The sequence below is a fragment of the Molothrus ater genome, chromosome 3 (assembly GCF_012460135.2).
Source record: "Molothrus ater isolate BHLD 08-10-18 breed brown headed cowbird chromosome 3, BPBGC_Mater_1.1, whole genome shotgun sequence".
NCBI classification, from domain to species: domain Eukaryota; kingdom Metazoa; phylum Chordata; class Aves; order Passeriformes; family Icteridae; genus Molothrus; species Molothrus ater.
In genome coordinates, this window is record NC_050480.2 from 6359025 (window position 1) to 6381406 (window position 22382).

Here is a 22382-nt window from a genome sequence, read left to right on the forward strand (position 1 = left end):
TCAAGCCTGTCTCAACCCCACTGCTGGCAAAGGCTTGCAGTGTTAAGCCAGAGAAGATCCATGAGCATGGTAGCTAAAATAACCCAAAAGTGATGAACACCAAAAGAGGAGATGACAGCACCTCAAGCAACTTCAAAGTTGTTTCACAAACACAGGTAGCTGGAGGGAAAGAACTACAAATTCTATGTGCTGCAACCAGGGTTTTTAAATTGCATCAGCTTTTACAAAATGCTGGGGCAAGCCTGAGAGGCAGGAGTCCCAGTGGGCTCATTCCTTTCTGCATTGAGACGAACCTGGGCTGATTACAGAGCTGACCCAACTCGGAGCAGGAGGCTGGATCAGAGACCTCCTGTGGTCTCTTCCAGCCCAAATTATTCTATGATTTTATGAAGTGCCAGTTTCTGATTAATAGCTGTCTTGCTTTCCTTGCTTAGCTGCCAAGAATTGCCAACCTCAATACTCCTTGTTCTCAGTGCTACCTGAAAACAATCTCTCTGTGTTTTGATCACACAATGGTTCCTCAAACCCCCTTGCAGTTTCAAGTCCAAATTCACCCAGAAGAACAAGTGAAAATGCCACTATGAGAGGTGAGCACTCCATATAAACATGAACGTTTCAGATTTAGGCCACAAAAGCCATCTGACCAAGGGCACAACCAAGACCTTGACCAATGCTGGCAGTTCTAGTTTATCCCAAAGGGAAAGGCCAGCCCCTACTCTACTTAAGGATGTTTCTCATATATTCATCCTGAGAGATCTCAGCCTAGGGAGATGATGGAAAAACACAGCACTGAGAGCTAACCTCTGGGGTCTGGTGTCCAAGGGAAAAAAGCAATCACGTCGTTTCCTAACAGAAATACTTTTGTGTAAAATGTGTTTTCTGCCACTGATTTGTGTACCTGCTCACCTGCAGGGTCGTGCTCTGCTCCTGCTGTCACTAGAAATAAGGAGACCAAGACCAAAGGCAGGGGTATCCCAGATCTTCTCTTGCCCAGCTGTTTCAGCCCCAAAATGCTTTGCAGGCAAAAGATCTGCACAGCCCTCACACATACCGGATTTTGCTGAAATGTGATAAATCTTATTTTGCAATGAAATGACAAATATCCTGGCTCTGCCCAGAAAACAGAGTAACAGCTGGAATAATAAATCAAGCGACAGAAAAAACTCCTCAGGACATTGCTGACAGCCACCAAGCAGCTAATAAAGAGCCCCAAAGGCAAGAAGAAACCTGGACTCTCTCACATCCAGCCACCCCAAGCTCACACAAGGTGCTGCCACTCTTCTCCCCTCAGGGCATCAGGCACTTCTCAAGGGGGAACATCCGCACAAGAGGGGACAGGACAGAGCAGAGCCAGCAGCACAGACACCTGGCCACAGCAGGACACCTCCTCCAGCTCTCACCACTGCCACCTCCAGAGATGTGGCAGCACGTGAGCACTCCCTCTCTCCCCATCCTCCTCACCTGGCTCCCTCCTTCATCCAAACCCATGGGCAGGGGTCTGTGGGAACTCAGCACATCCCTTCGGATGTCCAGAGCTGCAGAGAACCCCGTCAGGGGGCTCGGAGACCCTGGCGTGCTGCCCAGAACACCTGGAGATTCGATTTTGACCCTTGCAGTGAGTTGCCAACTTTGTAAGAGGACGTGAAAGTCACACGGGTTTGAATAGTGTAATAATAAGATATTCAGAGGGTGAAAATGTAGATTTTAGGATTTTTGGTATGGGGGTTATGGGGACAAGATGGAGGAATCAGGGCGTGTCTAGTCCTTCTTCTTTCTTCTTCTTGTTCTCCATTTTCTGCAGCGATGTTGGCACTTTGGGATTGGTTTAGAGTAGAAGTGCACTGTCTAACACAGGTGATAGGTATCGGGAATTAAGAGTAAATACGATACACGTAGTTTGTAGTATAAAAGGACAACAGCACCTTGGGGGTGGTCAGAGTGCCTGTGGCTGCTCTGCTGAGCAGATCTCAGCTGGGCAGAAAGAAAATTTTATAGATAAGAATTAATAAACAACCTCAAGACCAAAAAGCGAAGAGTCCAGACTCGTTCTTGAGTCACGCGGGCCGAAGCAGAGACACCCTGCACATCTCGGGGCAGAGAACATCAACAGCTGACCCGAGACGGGCCCACCCATCTGCCCTGCACTCAAGGCTCCTCTGCTCACACCTGCCCACCACCCCTGTGCCCCAGGAGATGCACCCAGCAGCACCAGGCACAGGAAGACCATGAGCACATGCACCCCTGCCCACACCACCTCTTGCCCTGGTCTACACAGCACCCCCCGAGCCAGCAACTCATGAGACACTGCTTGAACAAGCACATTTTAAAAATAATAATCCCTCAGGACTTAGTCTGCATTACACAGGAAAGTGGATTAGCCCAGCTACAGTCCAGAGGCCAAAGTAAGAAATGTATGGAGTCAGCAAAGTGAAAGATAACAGGAGACCTCAAAAATCTGTCGGTTTGGTTTTGCTCTCAACTGTGCAAGGTCCATCTAGGTCCCTACAAACCCTCCCTCAAATTCAAAGTGGGTCTGGTTACCTGCTAGGGACCCTAGGACTCACCTGCTTCTGCAGGTCTGATGTTCAGGTATCACTGAGGACAGCAGAGCAGAGCCCCCACTCTGTCCTGCCTGGGCTTTTTCATACATATTGGCATCCAGACATTAAGTTCCTCCTTTGAGGACTCTCAAGAAACCAGGCAAGAAAGGTAAGATGCTTACATTCCTATGTGGGGCAAAACCCACATTTCTGGCTGCTGAGACCCATTGTTCACCTCACGAACAACCTCAAAGTGGTTTTGGTCTGGTGGGAGAGGAAGCTGGAAGAGACAAGGCAATGTGAGAAGTCCAAGGGCATCATAAACATGCCAAACCAAAGGCATTGCTGCCAGCTTTTCTCCCCTTCAACTCCCATTCCCAAGAAGACATCACCACATTCTCAGTGCTCGCCACTCGTGGGTGGCAATCATCACCTCACCCAAAATCAGAGCCACTCCTGGGTGGCAATCATCACCTCACCCAAAATCAGAGCCTCTCCTGGGTGGCAATCATCACCTCACCCAAAACCAGAGCCACGCCTGGGTGGCGATCGTCACCTCACCCAAAACCAGAGCCACTGCTGGGTGGCAATCATCACCTCACCCAAAACCAGAGCCTCTCCTGGGTGGCAATCATCACCTCACCCAAAACCAGAGCCACTCCAAAGCCTGCCCGTGCCACAGCTGCCCTCTTGCCATCTGCACAGGGATGCCAACATGCGCTCCCACGTGCCAGCCGTGCCCAAGAGGGACACAGGGAAGGGCAGAGAGCCATGCTCAGCCCCAGGTGCCCGTGTCCACAGGTACCACACCCAGCAGAGGTGACCCTCAGGACCACCTGTTCTTTCCAGTCATGCCCACTCTCAGCACAGCCAGGTATTTTTGCCTACCCCAACAACAGCTGCTCCACCCTAATGTGAAATGTGCAAGCTCTGCACCCCTGGGATGTAAACTGGAATTAATGGGTCAAAACAGCACTGCAGTGTGTAATGCTCCACTTGAGGGCTGAAATCCTGGCATTTCTGGACCTTGAGAACACAAGACAGCAGCTCTTGCCTTAGGGAAACCTCACAGGCATCACCTGCATCTTCCCATCCCTCCAAAAACAGACCATATGAGCAGAGCAACCAGTCCTAAACTGCCTTCCTACCCAGGGGATACTCTCCAACTGGCTTAGCACAGGGATTTAAGAGAAGAAACCTGGAGGAAATCTTAAGAGTGTGTGCTGTTGTTCTCAAAGAGAATAAGACTATAACAGCAGAGGTTTTCTAGGGGGCACAAGTTGTCAGGACCTGGCTTCTGGGCTGCCAGGATGCTCTCACCTTCAGCAGACAATGCAACACCCTGATCTTCGTGCCTGCAGCATCCCTGCCAGCCTCGTGCTTCAATCACAACTTGATCTTAGCAGCTGCTTTCTCTATCTCAGACACACATACACAAACACACCCCTAAGCAGCTGTAAAATTAAACTTCAGTTGGGTAGGTAGGACCTCTTGTAAAGCACTTGAGACTCAGGGAAGGAGGGAATTTCAAAAATGCAATCTTGTGCAAGAATTTGAGAGGGCTCCATCCTTGGCCTTCTTGCTTTATCAGCTCTTGAGACAGCACTACTAAACATGTACCAGCACTGCTGAAATAAGAAGCAAAACAAATAGAGGAAAACAGATGCTGGGAGATGCCTGAAGCTGGCTGACGTGATTTGCAGTGGCTGGAGAAGTCTGCTGGAGGCTCTCACCTCTCCTCCAGCCTCTCATCTCCTCTCCTTATCCCCAAATTCCCCCCTCAGCCAGCACAAACCCCCTGCCCGGGCCGGTGCCGGGTCCCAGCCGAGCCTGGCAGCCACAACAGCATCCGCGCATCCATCAGAGCCAGCGGGGCACGGCGAGGCGGAGGGCAGCCCAAGCAGCATATGGAGCACTGGCGTGGTGAGCACCAGCCTCCCCAGGAGCTGTCTGCCACAGATGGAAAAAGCCCAGGAGCCATCACGACGAAATCTTCTGGCTGGGGGCGACACGTCCTGGCTCCTGCCGGCTTTCCGAGCTGCTGAGCAGTGCTGGAAAGCTCCGCTCCTCTCCTCCGGCACTGACTCATTCGCTGCCGCTTCGGTCCCGCAGTTTGCCGGTGGGAGTTGTGGGAGGTGGGGATGAGGTAATTCCCAGTGCATGTGGCTACCATGGTGGAGGGAGACTAGCCACCCACTCCGGAGGAATGAGCTGGCTGTGCACAGTCTGGATAACTACCAAGCTCCAGGTCCGGTCTGGCTGATGCAATCACAGGGATGGTTCAACCTTGACTTTTGGGGAAGATGGGATGCACCACCACAGGAGCATCCGAGGTCTTCTCCTTGGAGAAAGGCAGCCCTTTATGTGGTCCAAGGGCATAGTCCATGTGCAACCAGGAATGCGGTGAAACACAAGAAAGTCACCAGGAGCAACGCTCCAGCTGTGAGATCTCCCAGGCCAAGTGACACAAAGTAGTCCACAGAAAGCATGACAGCTCCCTGGCTGAAATCACCCACAAATCGAGTTGAAGTTCATAGCCCTGCACTAGCCAGAGGCAGACAAAGAGAGCCACCACGGTTTCTCCTGCTCTGATTTCTTGGAACACTGCAATTCCTCTCCATCTGAAACTATTCCACTGGCTGCAATTTAAAAACAAAATCAATCCAGCAAACATTGCTAAGCAACTGGCTGTCAGTGCCACATCCCATCCCATTGAAAGTATTTGCCCTCTCCATGACCTCCTGGCAAGGAGCTTGCTGCTCAGCCCTTGCCAGATTTTGTATATTCAGCTATCGCTGGCAAGTCCAGATGCTCGGCTGGATTAGCAGAGAAAACACCAGGAAACTTTCTGCAACCATCCTAATGAAAAACACCCCACAGAGAAGCTGTGAGGAGCAGCATTCCCACATCCCAGTGCCTAGGATTAGGATCCAATGTTTGGGTCTCTGGGCATTACCACGGTCTGAAGGTCCATCTCAGTGCTGTCACACATCATGCAGAGGCAAGAAGGATGGAGAGCCAACACACTGGAAACCTTGTCACAAAGCAGAGCACAACATCTCACCGAGAGGCTGAGGGAGAAGTTGTTTATCAATGGCAAGGAGCTGAAATGATGGATGAGACCCTCTCCAAAGCCTCCAAAACCCTTGCACATGCTCACCAGGAGCCTCTTGGCACAGTGGCACCGCTTAGTGTGGGGTCCTGCATTGCTTCAAAGTCAGCTGGAATAGAATTGAGGCCCAACTCTCTGGGTTCACTCTGAGCAGCTTAATCCAAGTTTTCCATTGAAACCAAGCCTCTAAACACAGCCTCCAGTAGGACATGCAGCAGGAGCACTGCAGCTGTCCCTTCTCCCACAACAGCCTGCTCCACACAACCCTGCTCTCCCCTTCACAGGAGGGCATCTAATCAACCCCATGGTGCATTCCCTTTCTATGTTCTTGCACAGCCACCAGCAACTTCTCCCTGCTCCGAGAGCAGGCCATGCTTATCCATGCTTTCCCACACATTTCTGCTGCACAGTTCAAGGCCAGCTTCCAGGCTGCACGGCAGGGCCTGACCATCACCTGCAGCAGCTCCCAGGACACCTGTGCTCTAAGTAAAGATTATTTTTCCAGAGAGGGCTCAGCTCTTCACTTTCCTCTCTCCCTCAACCACCAATCCTTGATCCTTCTCCCTCCTCCATCCTCTCCATCAGCGCCTGCCTCCCCCAGACCTGCCGGCAGCTCCATTTCCTCCGTGGCTACTCTAATGCTTGGCTAATGGTGCATCATCCGCAGCATTCCTCAGGCATATTCAATAAATCAGAATCCAATTACCGGCTTAAGGAAATTGGAAACAAATTAAATTAGCCCCAGCCCCTCCCACGTGCTGTGCCCTCTCTTCCTCCTTAATGAGGACTTTTCTTTCACAGGAGCACTCAGTGCCACATCTGCCTGCCCAGGAACAAGGTGGCTGCCACTGCACAGCCAGGGTAGGCAAGGGGCAACCGAGGCAATCTTCCCTTTTAATAGGGCAGATGGTTAATATCCCTGGCATTAATTCTCTCCAGGAATAGCACATTCACTCTCTGCTCAGCTATAACAGGCGTCCGTCAGGGCTGACAGCTCCTCTCCGGAGAAAGGAGCATCTGGTCCTTACAACAAAAAGAAGCTAAATAAATAAATAAGCACATGGCTTGCTACAGGGCTGGGGAGCTGGTGCTGTTTCAGCATTTCAGCCCAAGTGCTGCATTGGAACCGGAACGGGGGAAGTTCAGAGCTGGGTCAGATGCCAGGAGTGGAGTCACTCTGATCTGGGAGCAAGGTGCAGCACAGGCAGCGGGGTGCTATGGCTGGGTCCAGCACAGAGCTCCCACCAGAGCAGGACTTCCCCAAAAGGGCTCCCAGGACAAGGCAGTAGAGACAGCTGCTGCCAGCAATTTGGGACATAATGCCAGGCACAGCTCCATGGAAAGAGCTTGCACTAGCTGTGGACTGGTGACTGACAGCAGGGGCCAGGCATACACTGTGTCCTCAAGGAGGACAAGGAGGAAAACTGCATTGAGGGGACCTTGGGAGCTTTTCCCTCACCACTGGGACATCCTCGCATCACCCCATCCAGCAAACTAACAATTAACCCCACTGACCTTCAGCAGGAAGGGCAGCTCTTCCCTAGAGAGATTGGAAAAGGCAACCAGAGGGAGACTACAGCTGAGACCTCAGCAAGGAAGGGAGCACCAAAACTCCCACCCTAACTCTTCTCACACTGACAGGGGAGTGCAGCTCCATCTACAAGGCTGCAATCCTCCCTGCCTTTCCCAAGAGCTCCTTTGGGCACCAAATGATAGTTCTGACCTCAGTGGTGCTGGAGCAGCTCGTAATCCAACAAGTTCTTACCCTTCTCTCCTCCTCACTCAGCAATTACCCCTTATTCCCCACTCCTCTCTCTGCAGAGCAATTTCAGCACTCAGCAGTTATTTTATCCCCCTTTCATCACCTCAGTGCATCTGCAGAGCAGGAGTTCTCAGCACCTGTGAAGACTTTGCCCAACAGTGAGACTTGCTCTTGCAAACCCAATACTTTTCTAAAGGGAAAATAAAGGCCTTCCCTTTCTTTCCCTATGGGAATAATTTATACAGTTTCAATTAGCAGGTTTAAAACTTCCAGACATGCCAAGAAATCAAGCAAAGGGAAACACTCAATCCCAGAAATACAACCCAGGCAGACCCAATCCCAAGAGCACCCGAAACCACATCCCTGGAGGGGAACAGGACTAGGCCCCTGTGAAAAATGCATGTATTTTATGATTGGCTTTTCGCAAATATTAAAATGAATATTATATGTGTTGTGTTAGAAAGTAATGCTCTATTAATTCTCTTAAGTACTGTGTTAAATATAGTTTTAGGTTATTAAAAAATGTTAAAATAGAAACTATGCTATGTAGGATACTTTTTTCAAAGAAAGGACTCACAGTGAGATAGCAGCCATAGGACACCTAAATCTTTCAGAGAAAAAGAATTTACTGCCCTCTTATCAGAAGAAACCAACTTCTTCCTGCCTCGAAGGCGCTGTTAGGATTCGAAGGAAGAAGCTGATGATGACCAAACAGAATCCTGTGTTTGAATGGAATTTATGCATCATGGATGAGGTGTATGAATATGCAACAGGCTGCTGCTTTTAAGGGTTAATCCTCTGTTAAAGCGGGTCCTTTTTCGGGCTAGTGCTACCCTGAAAAAGGTACCCGGACATCTGTAACTCTTTGTATTTATTGTCTCAGATTGTCCTAATTCAATTTATTATTATTGTCCAAATTATTGTTACTCTAATGGTATTACTATTTTTTATGACCATTTTACTACTACTAAACTTTTAAAAATTTTAAAAACAAGTAAGCGGTTGGCGTTTTTTCCCAGCCGCCACGCCATGAAGTTTGGCGAGGAAGAGGAGGAGGAGGAGGAGGCAGCACCTGTGGTGGCGGGTGTCGCGGACAGCGCGGTCACTGGGGATCCTCTCGCTCTCCCGCTGGTTGAAGGCGTGCAGCCGGTACGGGTCCTCGCCGCCCTTCCACCTCCGGGCGCTCAGGTACCTCCGCTCTTCGAACTGATCCCACAGGTCGTCCCAGTCCGCCTCCGATTCCTGCGCGCACAAAGCCAGCCCCGTTAGACACAGCAGAGAGCGGAGCACGCCTGACCCCGCTCCAGAGCTCCTCCCAAGCCCCACCGGAGCTCCACCATCCCCGCAACGCGGGCAAGCGCTGCGAGAGCGGCCAGCGAGGAGTCCTGTGAGAGCAGCCTCTTCGAGCCCGCTCTCATAAGCTCTCCGAGGTCTGCAACACACCCAAGATGGCTCAGCTACCTTTGGAGGCATAAAAATCAGCAGGATGGCTTCTGCTGCAGTGTTGGAAACAAAAAGGCAAAGTAACAAACAGAGAAAAACCCAGCCAGGTGCCAGAGGTTCTTGCTCCTGGTGAAACACCTTACAAAAGCGATTGGTTTCTTCGGTCATTTCTTTTTCTACTAAATTGCACTAAAGGTGGGACTTTCTGGCTTCTTCTAATTAGCTATCCTTAAGTTTGAGGTGAAGTCCCCCAGGCCTATGAGGTGGCTTTTTCACCTAATCAAGAAGAGAAACTTCTGGGCTTCTTTCCTTTTTGAGGGGACAAAGGATAGTTTTGTCACTCCGTCAACAAGAGGCACACTCCTATAGAATCCCATGAGGTCTTTGTGGTAGGTAAGGGACAGGCGCTCGGAAGATTTTGGGCTGTGACGGAAAATTACAGGACTCCTTCTGCCCCTCTCCCCATAGATAAGGATCACCCTTGTAATGTAGTCAAACATGTAGCCCCCCTAACCTATGCATGCCAGTAACTTTCCACTCCATACTAACCCTAGAAAGTATAGCCAAACCCCTGTCTGACGTAGAGAAACCCCTTAGTCCATAAATACCCTTGAGACCCCTCAATAAAGGCCTTTAACCGTCCACCACATTGGTGTCAGCATCCGTTACTGGCCCCAAGGGATCCCAGGAGGGGATTGCCGTGCTGGACTCCGAAACCAGGTCACCGCGGCCTTCCCAAGAAGGCAACATGTCTTCAGGGTTTATTTATTGTCCTGAAACAATATGTAGAAGAGAGTCTGGCAATTTGAATTAAAATGACTAATCTGAACCCAAATTCAGGTCTCTGGTGGATGCCCCTTTCAAGCAGCACAAACATTTTGTAAGGGTTTTAATTTCTCTGCAGGCAAAAAACAAAGGTATTTTAAAACACATGGCCCATTGCCCCCATAACCTTTCAGGCAGGAAAGGAGTAATCCCACATTTCCACAGCCACATCCTAGCCCCAGCTCCAGCAACAGGACCCTGGAAGAAGGGGGCCATCATGCTCCCAGCCCAATTTCAGTCCATCTTTGCCACCACACGTCTCCCACTGAGGACTTCAGCCCCACTGAAGGGACAAGAGCAGGGAAGCACATCCCCCCTGCTCCAGGATGGAAGAGCTGCATTTTGGGGTTACCCAGCAGCTTCAACAACCTTGGGGGGTTTTAAGCATTTCTTGGTGGCTCGGTGCTGTCGGGGTTGAAGCATCCCTGAGCAGCAGAAGCTGCCGGGGGTTTAAGCATCCTTTGGCAGTGTCTGAGGCAGCCGGCACAAAACAGCGCCGATAAGATCTCATCGCTACAGCAGCACAACCTCTTTGATCTCAGCCTACCTGTAACACTGAGAGATGCAAACATTTACACACATCTCAGCCCTAAAGAAAATTGTGATCTTATCCAATAATTGATCTTTACTTCTGCTTTTCTTTTTTTTTTCCCTCCTCAGTTCACACCATCTCAAAGTCGATTTTGCCTGCTAATAGCGCAAAATGAAGCTTTTGAAAAGGGCGATTTTTATCCCATAATTGATTTTACTCGCATCTGGCAGTGCATTTTTTGTAGTCACAGGAAGGGGAGGAGGGAGCACTGGCTCCTGCAAGTAAACCACCACAGGAGCAAGCCAGGCACCTCCAGCCAGAGGATGCCCCATATTGCTCTGGGTTATGGTGACGTGAGCATTCCCAAGCACTCCCAAGAGCCAAGAAATTCCAGGGATGCAAGGGTTTCCAGATACAGGGTTGTATTCACCCTCCCCTGGTGTGACCCCATGGCCTTCTCAGGACCTCCTCCAGCACCTTCCCCAGTGTGAGGAGATGAGAAGAAACCCCTGAATCACCAGCCACACTGAGAGGAAGTTATTCAGGACTGGAATAAAGTCATTCAAGGCTGGGAGAAAGTTACGAAACCAGTGAGGTCCCTGCAGGAGTTTTACGAGGAGGACGCACATAACCCAGCCGCGGACTTTGGGGAGGGCCGACGTGCACGGGGTGATAAATGCTGTTTATGTTGGGTTTTTTCTCAGGCATCTTGCAAAACATGATTTAGCACGGCAGTAAAAGATCAGGGAAGAGTGAGGCGATTGCATCGCGGAGCCAGCGAGAGCCTGATGTTTGTAAGATTTCACGATGACCCCAGGAGGCCTGGCACTGCTGAAACAACCACCGGAGCTGCAGTCCCTAAATTTTAATGCTGTGAAGAAAAATAAAAGTTGGTTTTATCAAACTTAATAAGAAGAGAAATGGCTTTCGAAAGTGGCCACACAGCACTTAAGGCTGTAGGGTGTGGGTGTGTATGTTGTTTTGGTTTTTGTGATGTCAGTTATACCCAATAGCTGGATCAGCTAGAAAGGTACAGATAGGCAAGAATCTGACTGATGGCTCAGGTGGGAGGGCTGGTGGATTCCCTCAAGAAAACTGGAGCTTCTGCACCTGCTGTAAGTGCAGCAGTGCTCTGGTCAGGTAGCAGAAGCAGGGTTTGGCATGTGGCAGGGTCCTCCAGGGTCTGGGATAGCATTTTCCATCTAACTCCACTAATGTGCTGTTACCAGGGGTAGGGTCCCAGCAGGAAATGGACAAATACCAGCACCTCACCCCACAGTATTCACCTCTCATCCTGCTCAGGATATATCTTGCATTCTAGGGTTGCATTCCTGGTTAACTCTGCAGTGACTAATTAATACTCCTGTGCAATCTCCACCTGAAAGACACCAGCCCACCTTGATTCACCCAGGTTCTTCTTTTTGGGCTGAGGAAAGCTACCTGTGGGATGGGTACTAAATAGTGGGTAATTAAATACACACCTGAGATCTACAGTAACTAGATGCCAGAGATTAAACAGTTATTTTAATCCCTATCTGGCCACACAACAAGACCAGGGATTGGGTTCACTTTTTCAGCCAGAGGTAGATTTTGGTCTGCATCACCTGCCCAAATCTTCTGGGTGTTCTTTCCATCCCAAGCCTCCCTAAAAGGGAACTGAAATTGGAGCAGAATGCTCAGCTCAGACACAGGTGCACACTGACCTCTGCAAAACACAGCTGCTCAAAGCAGGAGAGGAAAGCATGAGAAGCTCCCAGCTCTGCAAGCAGCAGGAGGCAGGAGACCTCACCAACCCACACACAGGGACTCACCTGTTTCTCACCTGCACCTGATCTGAGACAGGGAATGAGAGTTAAAGCACCAGGAGAAATCCCCTTTGCTTACCCAGGGACAGCACATTGGTTACAGGTTACCAGATAAGGTCTTCATTATAATATTTCCACAATGTATAATCACCTCTTCCTCACACCAGAATTCTGTCTTGGGAGTTATTTAACTGATGTGCAGAAATCTAAATTTAATTTATTATGATCTAACTCACTTTAGAGGCCAAATTACCCTGCACTAGAAAAGGATCAAGTCAATACTCCACTTGCCTTTCTATTTATCTTCTACAGGGCTCATCTCTCCAAGTTTCCTAATCATTTTCTCTCACGTGCTAGTAATAAATTTTCTTTTTTTTTTTTCCTTGGAATTAGGTAATTTCTCTTTCAACACTGCAGTTTAATGACTGGTATTAATTATAGGAAACACAGTCAACGCTTAAAAGAGTTTGAGAGACTCAATGAGCAGAAGGAAAGAGAAGAAAAATACATCCAAGGAGGGGCTGTCTGCTCTTGGCAAACAAGTGTTGCCTCTTCCAACACCACCCTGGGGAGTCCCCCAGGGGTGGTCAAGGACAGGGACACCCACAAAAAGACATTGACAAAACTTATTATGGAGAGAAGAGAAGCTTCCGTCTCACACCAGCATCCAGCCAAGAGCAGGGGTCACCAAGAGCGTTCTCTGCCATTTCACTAAAGCATCCCCCAAAAATAACCCACTAAAGGCACCTCCTCCAAAACCACCCATCACCCTCGCTGGCTAAGGGCACACAGACCAGAGGCAGCTTTTCACTGTAACTGTACATTAAAGATTAAAAGCCTCTCAGTGCAAAGATGTAATTCGTCATCTGCCTCTTAAATCAGAGCTCAGAAACAAAACAAAACAACAAAAAAACCACCAAAGAAACAAAGAAGGGAAAAAATAATATTTAAGAAAAAAAACAAGTGGTGCTGCAGGGGGAAAATGGGTCATTAGCAGTAAAACTACAATTTCCTGGCAACTGCTAATGCCTTGTTTATGTGGATTTCTGCGAATATGACATTTTAACGGCATAATAATTGTGTGATTACAGTACAGCAGGGATTGCTGGAGCGGGAAGGAGGAACAGCAGCGGCGGCTGCTGCTGTGGGGCCATGGCGTCCCCTGGCAGGGCACGGGAGGCCAGGCCAGGCTGGACACTGGCAGGGAAAGGGCAGCTGGGACAGCACTTTGGCCACCCAGAGGCAGCCCAGCAGTGCAAGGGCATGTCAGGTGAAAAGCCTCCCCAGAGGAGCCAGCAGGGACAGGGATGGGCCGGTCACACCAGTCCCCAGGGACAGCCTCCAGCTGCCCAGCAAGACAAGGAGTGGGCAGTGCGAGCCAAAGGGAGATTCTGACTCACTTTCTTCTTTTGTGGCACTGTTTTAACATAGAGAACTTAAGCCTTTACTAAAATAAAAACTGTTTTCCTTTTGGGTCTGCTAAGTTTTGCCTTCAGACCAGAGTGAATCAGACCAATGCCATGAGCTTATTGTAAATGCAGGGCCACCGACGAGGGGAGAGAATGATGCGTCTGACTCCATCTTATCAAAAGGCTAATTTATTATTTTATGATACTATATTAAAGAATACTATACTATACTAAAGAATACAGAAAAGATACTTACTCAATGCTAAAAAGATAATAATGAAAACTTGTGACTCTTTCCAGAGTCCTGACACCGCTTGGCCCCAATTGGCCAATGAGTCAAAACAACTCACACCAGAATCCAGTGAAACAATCACCTGTGGGTAAAACAATCTCCAAACACATTCCACATGAGTACAACACAGGAGAAGCAAATGAGATAAGAACTGTTTTTCTTTTTTCTTTTCTGTTCTCTTTTCTTTTGCTCTCTCTGCCTTTCAGCTTCCCAGGAGAAAAACCCTGGGCGAAGGCATTTTTTCAGAGAATGTGAATGACACACATGGCATTTCAGGAGGCAGTAAACCCAAGCCAGCCCAGGGGGCTGGCAGAGCTGACAGGGTTTTCCAGGGAAACCATTTGGCCAGAAAAATGGTTTTTGCTTGTGCAGGTGTAAAGATGACCCCAAAGGAGTCTGGTAGCAGCCAAATGTGCCCCTACCTCGATTCCCCTCACACCCAGCTTTCCCTGGAAAATCTCATCCCTACAAAATACCTGACTGAGCACTTGTCACTGAGCCCATTCTCTGGGACTCAGGCATTAAAAAACCAGGAAGGGGCGGGGGGGGGGGAATTAAAAATTACATCAGCCTATCACAAGGTCCAATAAACAGGTGAAAGCTCTGGAAACTCAGATGCCATGCAGCACTCTGCTGCTGCCCAGTCACGCTCTGTCACTCCTCTGCCAGCGAGGACATCCTTGTGCTCAGCAGGCTCGGGGGCACTGGAGGCAGAGGGCAATCTTTCAGCAGGAACTGCAACCAGGCATTACACAAATGAGATTTAGAAGTCTCACTGAAGCGCAGGGCCCCTGCAAACAGGAGGTTCAATTATAGAGCTGCTGCTGGCCCAGGCACTAATGCCATCTGAAAGGATTATAATACTTCAAACAGGATAGGGCTCATCCCTCCTCGTCCCCCTGTGCCAGCACGTGCACTTAAGAGGGTCAGCAGCATCAGAGGGAAAAGAAGTGGGACAGTGTCAGACTGCCTTTGTCCTCATCCTTGAATAACCCAGATGGAGCACTGAGGTACAAGATCCTTCAGTTAAGTTTTGGTGTAGTTTCCTCAACCCCAGAGCCCGGTGCCTCAGCTTAGCCCTGAGCGAGCAGTGCTGTGCATCCCGATGGCCTCAGCCCCAGGATACGAGGGGGAGACAGGCAGCACCACAGCCAGTCTCTGTCCCATCCAAAGAGAATGTGGTGGTGCCAAAAGCAGGCTCTGGGTCTTTGGAAAACAGGCTTTGTATTCATCCTGCATCACATCCTCCAGTGCATCAGGTACCCTTCAGCATGAAATTCACACCAACTCTGGAAGTCACCTCTTTTCTCTTACCCTCCTTCCCCAAAGTGCACAATCCCTGAGCCAATCAAGCACTTAAATACAAACTAATGTGACTCCAGGCATTTGTAGGAACCAAGAGAAACCCCTGTTTAAATGCTTCAAGCTAAGTACTTGCTTAAGTGCTTCACTGGCTCAGTGGCCCTGCTTTGTGCTGACACAAACCACACACTGGGAATGGAGGCAGCTCTGGGCCCCGACTACGATCTGCCCTAATTACTTTTGTGACCCATGGAGATTTCAGCTCCAGTTCATTTATTTGAGGGCTGTGAAACTCCTCTTCCTCCTGCACTGGTACCTGGGCACAACATGCATGAGCACCTTGGTGGCAGCTCCTCTGCGGCCCCATGGGGACACACAGCAGATCCAGGATCCCACTCTGCTCCAAAGAGGACCAGCACCTCCCTCTGCTTGGAGGTGATTTTTTTTTTGTCTCTCAAGGAAAAGCTTCTGATCTGAGCCTGTTCTGACCCCACTTTGGAGGAAGTAAGAACAAAACAAAAGAAAAAAAATCAAATAAAATATTAATACAGATACCTAATTAAAGCAAAGCACTTCTCCAACAAAGCCTGCCCTCCAGCTGGGGTCCCTGGAGAAGCTTTGAACATTCACCATCAAACTTCTCATTGCCACTGACCCTTTCCTGCTCATGCACATCCGCAGGCATTCTGCTCCATCTTCAAAGGATGGAGCACCTCCTCCTCCTCTGCTGGCTCAGCAGGGAGCACGAGTCCTTGAGGACCTTTCAGTGTCCCACTTTCTCACTTGGCCCTGAGGCCAAGACCACACTGTCCCCACTTTCTCTGCCCTTGCTGCTCACACCTCCTGTGTGGGCAGAGCCTGGATCTCTCCTGTGGTGCACACACACATTTACACAACCAAGGCACCTGCTACATCAGGCAACAGGAGTGACAAAGGCTGGAAAGGGGCCAAGGAGGAAGATGTGACCTTCAAGAACTGGAAGAAAACTTGACTCTCACAAAGTACAGCTGCAACTCCAGCCTGGATGGAAGCATCCCTCTCAAGGCCTTGGAGAAGGCTCTTCAGCATCTTCCTCCTGTCGTCCCTACACTCAGACATCAGCTCAGGTTGTTGGCCACTGAGTCAGTGCAAGCAGCTCACCCAGGGCTAAGGAATCTGGGCCACCATTAAGTCAATCACAGATAGAACCAGCAATTTGTTTATCTTCTTGCCTGTATCTGTGGTAAACAATATACATGGTCTGAAACACCCTCCAGAGGCTTAAATCTGTTGAAGTCTCCAGCCAAATACAACAGCATGAAAAGCCACTGGAGAATTACTGATGCTTTTCCCAGTAAGGGCACCAAAGCTTTAATTTTAAAATGGATGGCCAGGGCAGCCACCAAAATGGGGAATTTATTTGCAAATCAGGAGCAGGGGACTCCGAGCTGCACAGAGGGAAAGATGACAGATTCATTGCTTTGATGAAAAGCCAAATTTTGTTTCAAGGGCTTCCCTTAGGAGAAAACAAGTCAGCTCAGAGTTCACACCACACTTATCAGCAAGCATCTGCTGCACTGGCAGTGGTGCCAGGTTAAAATATATCCACATCTCCCACAGGCAGCCAGAGCCAGAGCTCCATACATGGACAATGCTCCTAGCTGCTGGCTGTAGTACCTGCCTTTACAGAGGGACAAAAAATGCTAGCAGCCAGCATTACACACCCCAGAGAGACCCCAGGAATTCCCATGGTGACCCTCACCATCTCCAGTATAGTGAAGAACCTCATACCACTCTGTGACAATGGAAAGGAATGCAGGGTCCAGGCCACCGACCTCTAAAAACAACATCCAGCAACAAAATTCCCTGCATTTCCATCTAGAAAAATGCTCTTTCATCTTGGACCCCCAAAATCAGGTGTGTTCATAAGCGTCTCACTGCATAAAGAACACAGATCTTAACTCTTTTAGAATTATAAATTAGCCCATAGGATAGCCTGACACATGGAGACAAATCCTGTGTAATTAAAAAGGAAAGGAAGCCGATTATATCCTCCTGGAGAATATTGCTGCCTCCTTCTGTTTTATTTATACATTAGAGTGTATAATGAGCTGAATATTTAGGAGGTCAGCACAAACCAAGCTGCTGACTGGACAAAAGAGAAGACCCAGCTCTGTCTGTACTGAGAGTCAAGCAGAAGGATGGAGAGGAGTTTTGGTCATTTCCTCCTACGCCTGCCCACAGCTCTCCTAGGATGCTGCAGGACTTAGTTCAGCTGCTTGTGCTTGGGCTGCATCAGTCTCCCCAGGTTTCTATTCAAAACTGGTCTTCTGGGTTTTCCCACAGCCCCAAGAAAAGGATGAGCAATGCCAGTCCAAGTTCACTGGCACCTGTGAACCCCTCTATAGGGGTTTACAAATGGTAATTCTGGACAGCAAACCAGACAAAATACGTTTTAAGAGTCTCTGCTTTCACTGAGATTTTCATTTTTTAAGATTTCAGGTTTTAAAAACCCAAAATAAGTGGAAAACATCTAGACTGGCAGCAGCCTCACAATGAGTTGAGAATCAATTCCCAAGCCAAGTCCTCTGAGCTGATGGGAGCTGCCCCCTACCAGTACTCCCACTGCCACTCCCATCAGCAGTGGGATGCCCACAGCACCCTTGGGCCCTCTCATTGTTCTCCACCTGCTAATTCCCAAAAATGCCTTTTCCCCCTGCCAAAGGGGATCCCCTCAGCAACCCTCTGGGCTCACCAGGGTGCCAGGAGATGCCAAGGAGCATCTTTGGGGCCATGGTAACACATTACCTGGTGCCCCACAGGCAGCCCCTCCCCATCCTCTGCTGGCTGCATGCCTGGTGTGTGGGTGAGTGCAAGAGCTGCTCCCCAAAGGTCATCACCAATTACAAAGGGCACTCATTGGGAAAGAAATGAAGGCAACATCCCATGTGTGCCCCCACACCACCCAGGTTCAGCACATTCCCAGCATCACAAGAGATCAAATATATTGAGAAGAGCCCAGAGCGATGGTGGGTAAATAAAGTAGCAAAAGGGAGTTCCTACATGGACAGACAGTGTTGTGTTTTCCTTCTGTGCCTTTCAGGACAGACATGAGCTGCTTCCCAGCCATGAAGGTCGAACCAGCCTTCCCAGGCTCCAGCAGGAGCAGCAGATGATTTAGTACTTAGGAGCCCATAGCTGTACTCAGTCTCCAGCTGAGATTTTGCTCCTCCTCCTGCAGAACAGCCAAAACTCCTACCAAACCACAGAGAGCTGGAGCACCTCAGAGGTCAGGGAAGGTCTTCCCCTTCCCCATGGAGCTGTGGCTCCCACGTGCCAGAGGACAGCCTGGGACAGGGCACATCAGGGGAAAGGAAAGGGAAAAGGGAACAGGGAGGGAAGAATAAAGGAGCCAGCCAGGCAGATCCCTGCTCTGAATGTCCTGCTTTGAACCCAGCCCTTTAAAAATCAGGAGGTTAATCCCAACCACTCCTCCCAAGAAGGAAGGGATCGTGCTGTTAATATAGTCAGCATCCTCGACCCAACATGGCCTTTTCACAGCAGCAAAGCCAGGGGTAATCCATCTGGTAATTGCTTCCATGAGGATCTTTACACTGCTTTAGAAACTAATGCTAGTATCCTTCCCTGAGCAGCCCCCCTTCCAAGGCAGGCAGCAACAGGAGTGATGGTAACAGCAGCATATGAATGTGAAGTGTCTCCAAGGGAGGGAAAGGTTATAAAAAAACCACATATATCATAAAAATAGGTATTAAACAAAAACACAATAATTGCAAGCACACAGGACAGGTGCATTCGTGGCTTTAGCTGCCTTTAAGAAGCCATCAGCTTCACCCTTCCCCCTTCCTCTGACAGCTAACTGCTTTGGGGAGCAGAGATGTACCAAGGCACAGCCTGCTCCAAGGAAGGAGCTCAGCAAGGACAAGAAATGCTGTCAGACCAAACTCCCCACTTCTGCACTTGATTTCTGGTTCTGGAAAAGCCCTGGACTCCCTCCAGCCACGCTTCAGCTTCCCTGCTCCTACAGTTAAGTCACAAGGCTCCCACTGGGCAGGAGCATGGCTTAGCAGCTCCAGTACAAGGGCTTCTTCTCCCTTTTCCCACCTCTCACCTCTAGCAGAGTGAGAAGAGCAGAGGAAAACCCTTGCTGGTAACTAACCAAAATTCCCCAAGCCCTTGCAGAGAGCCTTCCTGCCCACTCTGCAGTGATGAGCTACAGCCCAGCCCAAACCATACCAAGCACCTATGGTGGCAGCAGTGCACAAATTCCTGGACAAAGCTTGACTTCTCCAATAGATTTAAAAGCATCACTGGGAAACATGAGAGCTGCCCTAACACACATGTTGCAGGAGGATGCAGGGGCAGCAGAGGCTGTGGGGTACTGACCTATGGGGCAAACTCTCAAGGCTCAGTTGGAGCTCAGGACCTGCCAGTGCCTGCCTGTCAGACACCATGCCCCTGTCAAAAAGCACTGGTGACCCATGTCCTCATCTCAACACACACGTTTTGCAGAGGAAGGTGTTTCTGCAGCCCAGAGCTGGTCCTCAACACACAGGTGCAGGGAGATGAAGCTCAGGTCACAGCAACAATGCTCCAGGGTGTGTGTACTCCTCAGATGTACCAGCCCATCCTCCCCTCAACTCCCCTCAAGGAGAAACTAGATATAAAACATTTGTGACAGCAAGAACGGATCTAAACCTTTGATCCTCAGGTACCTGCTGCTGGAGTGTCTGCAAGATCCTCGGCCTGGGTACACCATGACTGACAGCACCGGAGATACAGCAGCAAAATTTAGAGCACATGTGTCAGCCCAGCCTTCCTCTATCTCAGCTCAGTAATAGAAATAAAAAAAAACAGTGCTGGCTAGTGAGACATGCACCCTAGGAAGGGATGGCAAGTTTTAAAATAATCCAGCCTGCTGGGGAAGGACTGTGGGTCCTGGCCAGCCGTGAGCACAGGCGCTGCAGGAGCCCCAAGTGCTGTGCCTGGGATTGATGCAGGCTTGGCTGGGAGTGGGGAAAAACAGAAGCAGGACATGGCTGGTGGGGCCTGGCCAGGCAGATCTCCAGGCTCTGGCCATCCTCCAGCAGCACAGCCCTGCTGCTTGCATGGGAAAACCCTGAGCAGAGCCACTTCTGGGCACGGAAGCCACAGCACGGGCATCATAAAAACCAAACCCATGCTAAGTCTCTTGATGCAGCAAACTCAAAACATCCAAGAGCATGGGGATCTGGAGGGAAACCAGGAACCAGCACTGAGTTTTGCTGTTATTATCATAAAAAAACCCAATCTGCATTTGGCACTGATTCTCTCTCTCACATACAAACACACATTTCACTGCAATAAGGAAAAGAGCATTTTTGAAGTACTCAGTCACGAAAACACAGTATGGAAGTCTTGGTGAGCATCTCCTGCTTGGGCTTGGACCAGTCCCCTTGTCTGATACAGGAAGAGATTTCCTCCACCCAGGCAGTATAGCTCATGGCACACACACATTAAGCTCCACAGTTCCACACACTGTGGGGGCAGCAAGCCCTGCCACATATCTTAGTGCCTCAAACCTCATCCCCTTCCATGCAGCCAGCAGAGCAGTCCCATAGATGACATTCTGTCACAAGATGCACGTGGGCAAGCAGAGCAATCACACTACAAGCCAGCAGCAAAGCTCAAATCCAGGCAGAAATAAGCTGCCCTGAATCTCTTGGCTTTTCATGCTTTGGCAGCATCAGGCTTGGACAGTGGCAATGGTCCTGGGCACAGTTCAGCTTGTTGCAGCACAGCTGGGTGGCAAGACAACACACATTCCACTTACTGGCCTAGGCAGCACAAAGGGGTCACCACACAAAGCCTGTACACCCAACACCAGAAACAAGCTGCCAGGCAACACCTCCAGGACCTCTGAACCCAAAGAGTCAGCTCTGGAACAGCCCCACGCTCTCTTCCATGGGGAGCATCTCATGCTGGGTGGACACATCAGCTCCATTGTGCACTATCTGCTGAAGGCAAAGCTCCCTGCCCTCAGAAAGCTGTGGGATGGGAGGGAAGTCCCCTGTGTGACACAAGGAGTGCAGAGCAGAGGCTGGATCCACATTTAGGCAGTCCCATCACCCATCTGGGCCACATCCCAGCCCACATGCCTTTGATCCCTCTTGCTCCAGCAGCAACACACTGCCCTTGCCTGCAGAGCTGCATTAAGGATTAGGTGGGATCAGACACGGGATAATACAAATCAGGTCGTGTTTGCTGCTGGCAGTAGCTGCAAGGAAATGAGGAGCCAGTCTTTCCAGCCAGAGAGAAACAAGATGCTGGTAGACTCTGGCCAGGCAGGCAAGGAAAGGAGGGATATGGCTGAGACCTGGTTAATGCATGCAGGTTCAGACATACAGTGCCTGATGGGCCACAGCTACATGGGAAGGGAATCTCCTTGCTGAGGAGCCATGCCTCCTTAGCTGAGCTTCCTGCTGGAAACCAGGGCAGTAGAAATTGCAAAGGAGGTTCACGCTGCTGGAGGGAAGTGTCTGACACCACCCCTGCTGGGCCTGTGTAACCAGAGATGAAACACAACCTTCTGTTGTCTGGATGGTCCTGAAAGCACAAGGCAAGTCCCAAGTTGGTGATGCTGCTTCTCTTAATGTTAGGGCTTGTTTCTTCTCATAGACCTTTTTCCATCCTTACCCTCTCCCACACACTCCAGCAGCTCCTCTCTTCCAGCTCCAGGCCTGTCTCTATCTTCCCTCACTACCACAACCCTTGGCACCAGTCACAGTGTGGCTTCAAACATAAGGGAGAAGATGCCTGGGGGTACATTCAGGCTTTGAGAGGCATGCTGGAGCAAGCAAAAGCCACACCACCTCAGGGAAGAGCAGAAACCATATGGGATAGAGAACATGTGCCAAGCAGCAGACATGCTACTCCATGATCTTGCCCAAAAACACAGCAGCCAGTGCAGAGGTCCTATCAGCTGTGCATAAGGCTCCAGCACTGGTCCTGATGGCTGTAAAAAACCCTTACCTCACTGCTTTTATATTTGATTTACTGTTGTAAAAGCACCTTCAGAGCACAAAGCTCCAGCTGAGAGCTTTCATAATCTTTATACCCTCGCTAGAGCCCCAAGAAGAAAAAATTCCTGAGATGTGAAGAGCTCTGGGCACAGCACCACAGGCTCCCAGCTCTGAGCTGGATGACCTGCCCCTGGCTCATGCACAGCCCTGGGAACGAAAGGCAGGGGCACAGAGCCCCAGCAGCAATGCTTGCCACTGCCCCAGCAAGCCTGCACACAGATGGTGACAGCACTGGTCCCTGCATAGCCAGCAGCATATGCTGCTGCTGCTGCCCACATCAAGGCAGATGCCTGGAGAGATGC

The 22382-nt window shown here is 49.9% G+C and overlaps 1 protein-coding gene across 1 annotated transcript in view; it reads right to left on the reverse strand.

The window, feature by feature from the left end:
• Window positions 1-22382, reverse strand: part of GALNT14 (polypeptide N-acetylgalactosaminyltransferase 14) — a 99473-nt gene that overhangs the window by 56625 nt on the left and 20466 nt on the right. The window contains exon 2 of the mRNA XM_036380744.2: window positions 8487-8656. Within this exon, the coding sequence (XP_036236637.1) occupies window positions 8487-8656 (170 nt within the window). The remainder of the gene's footprint in view (window positions 1-8486; window positions 8657-22382) is intronic.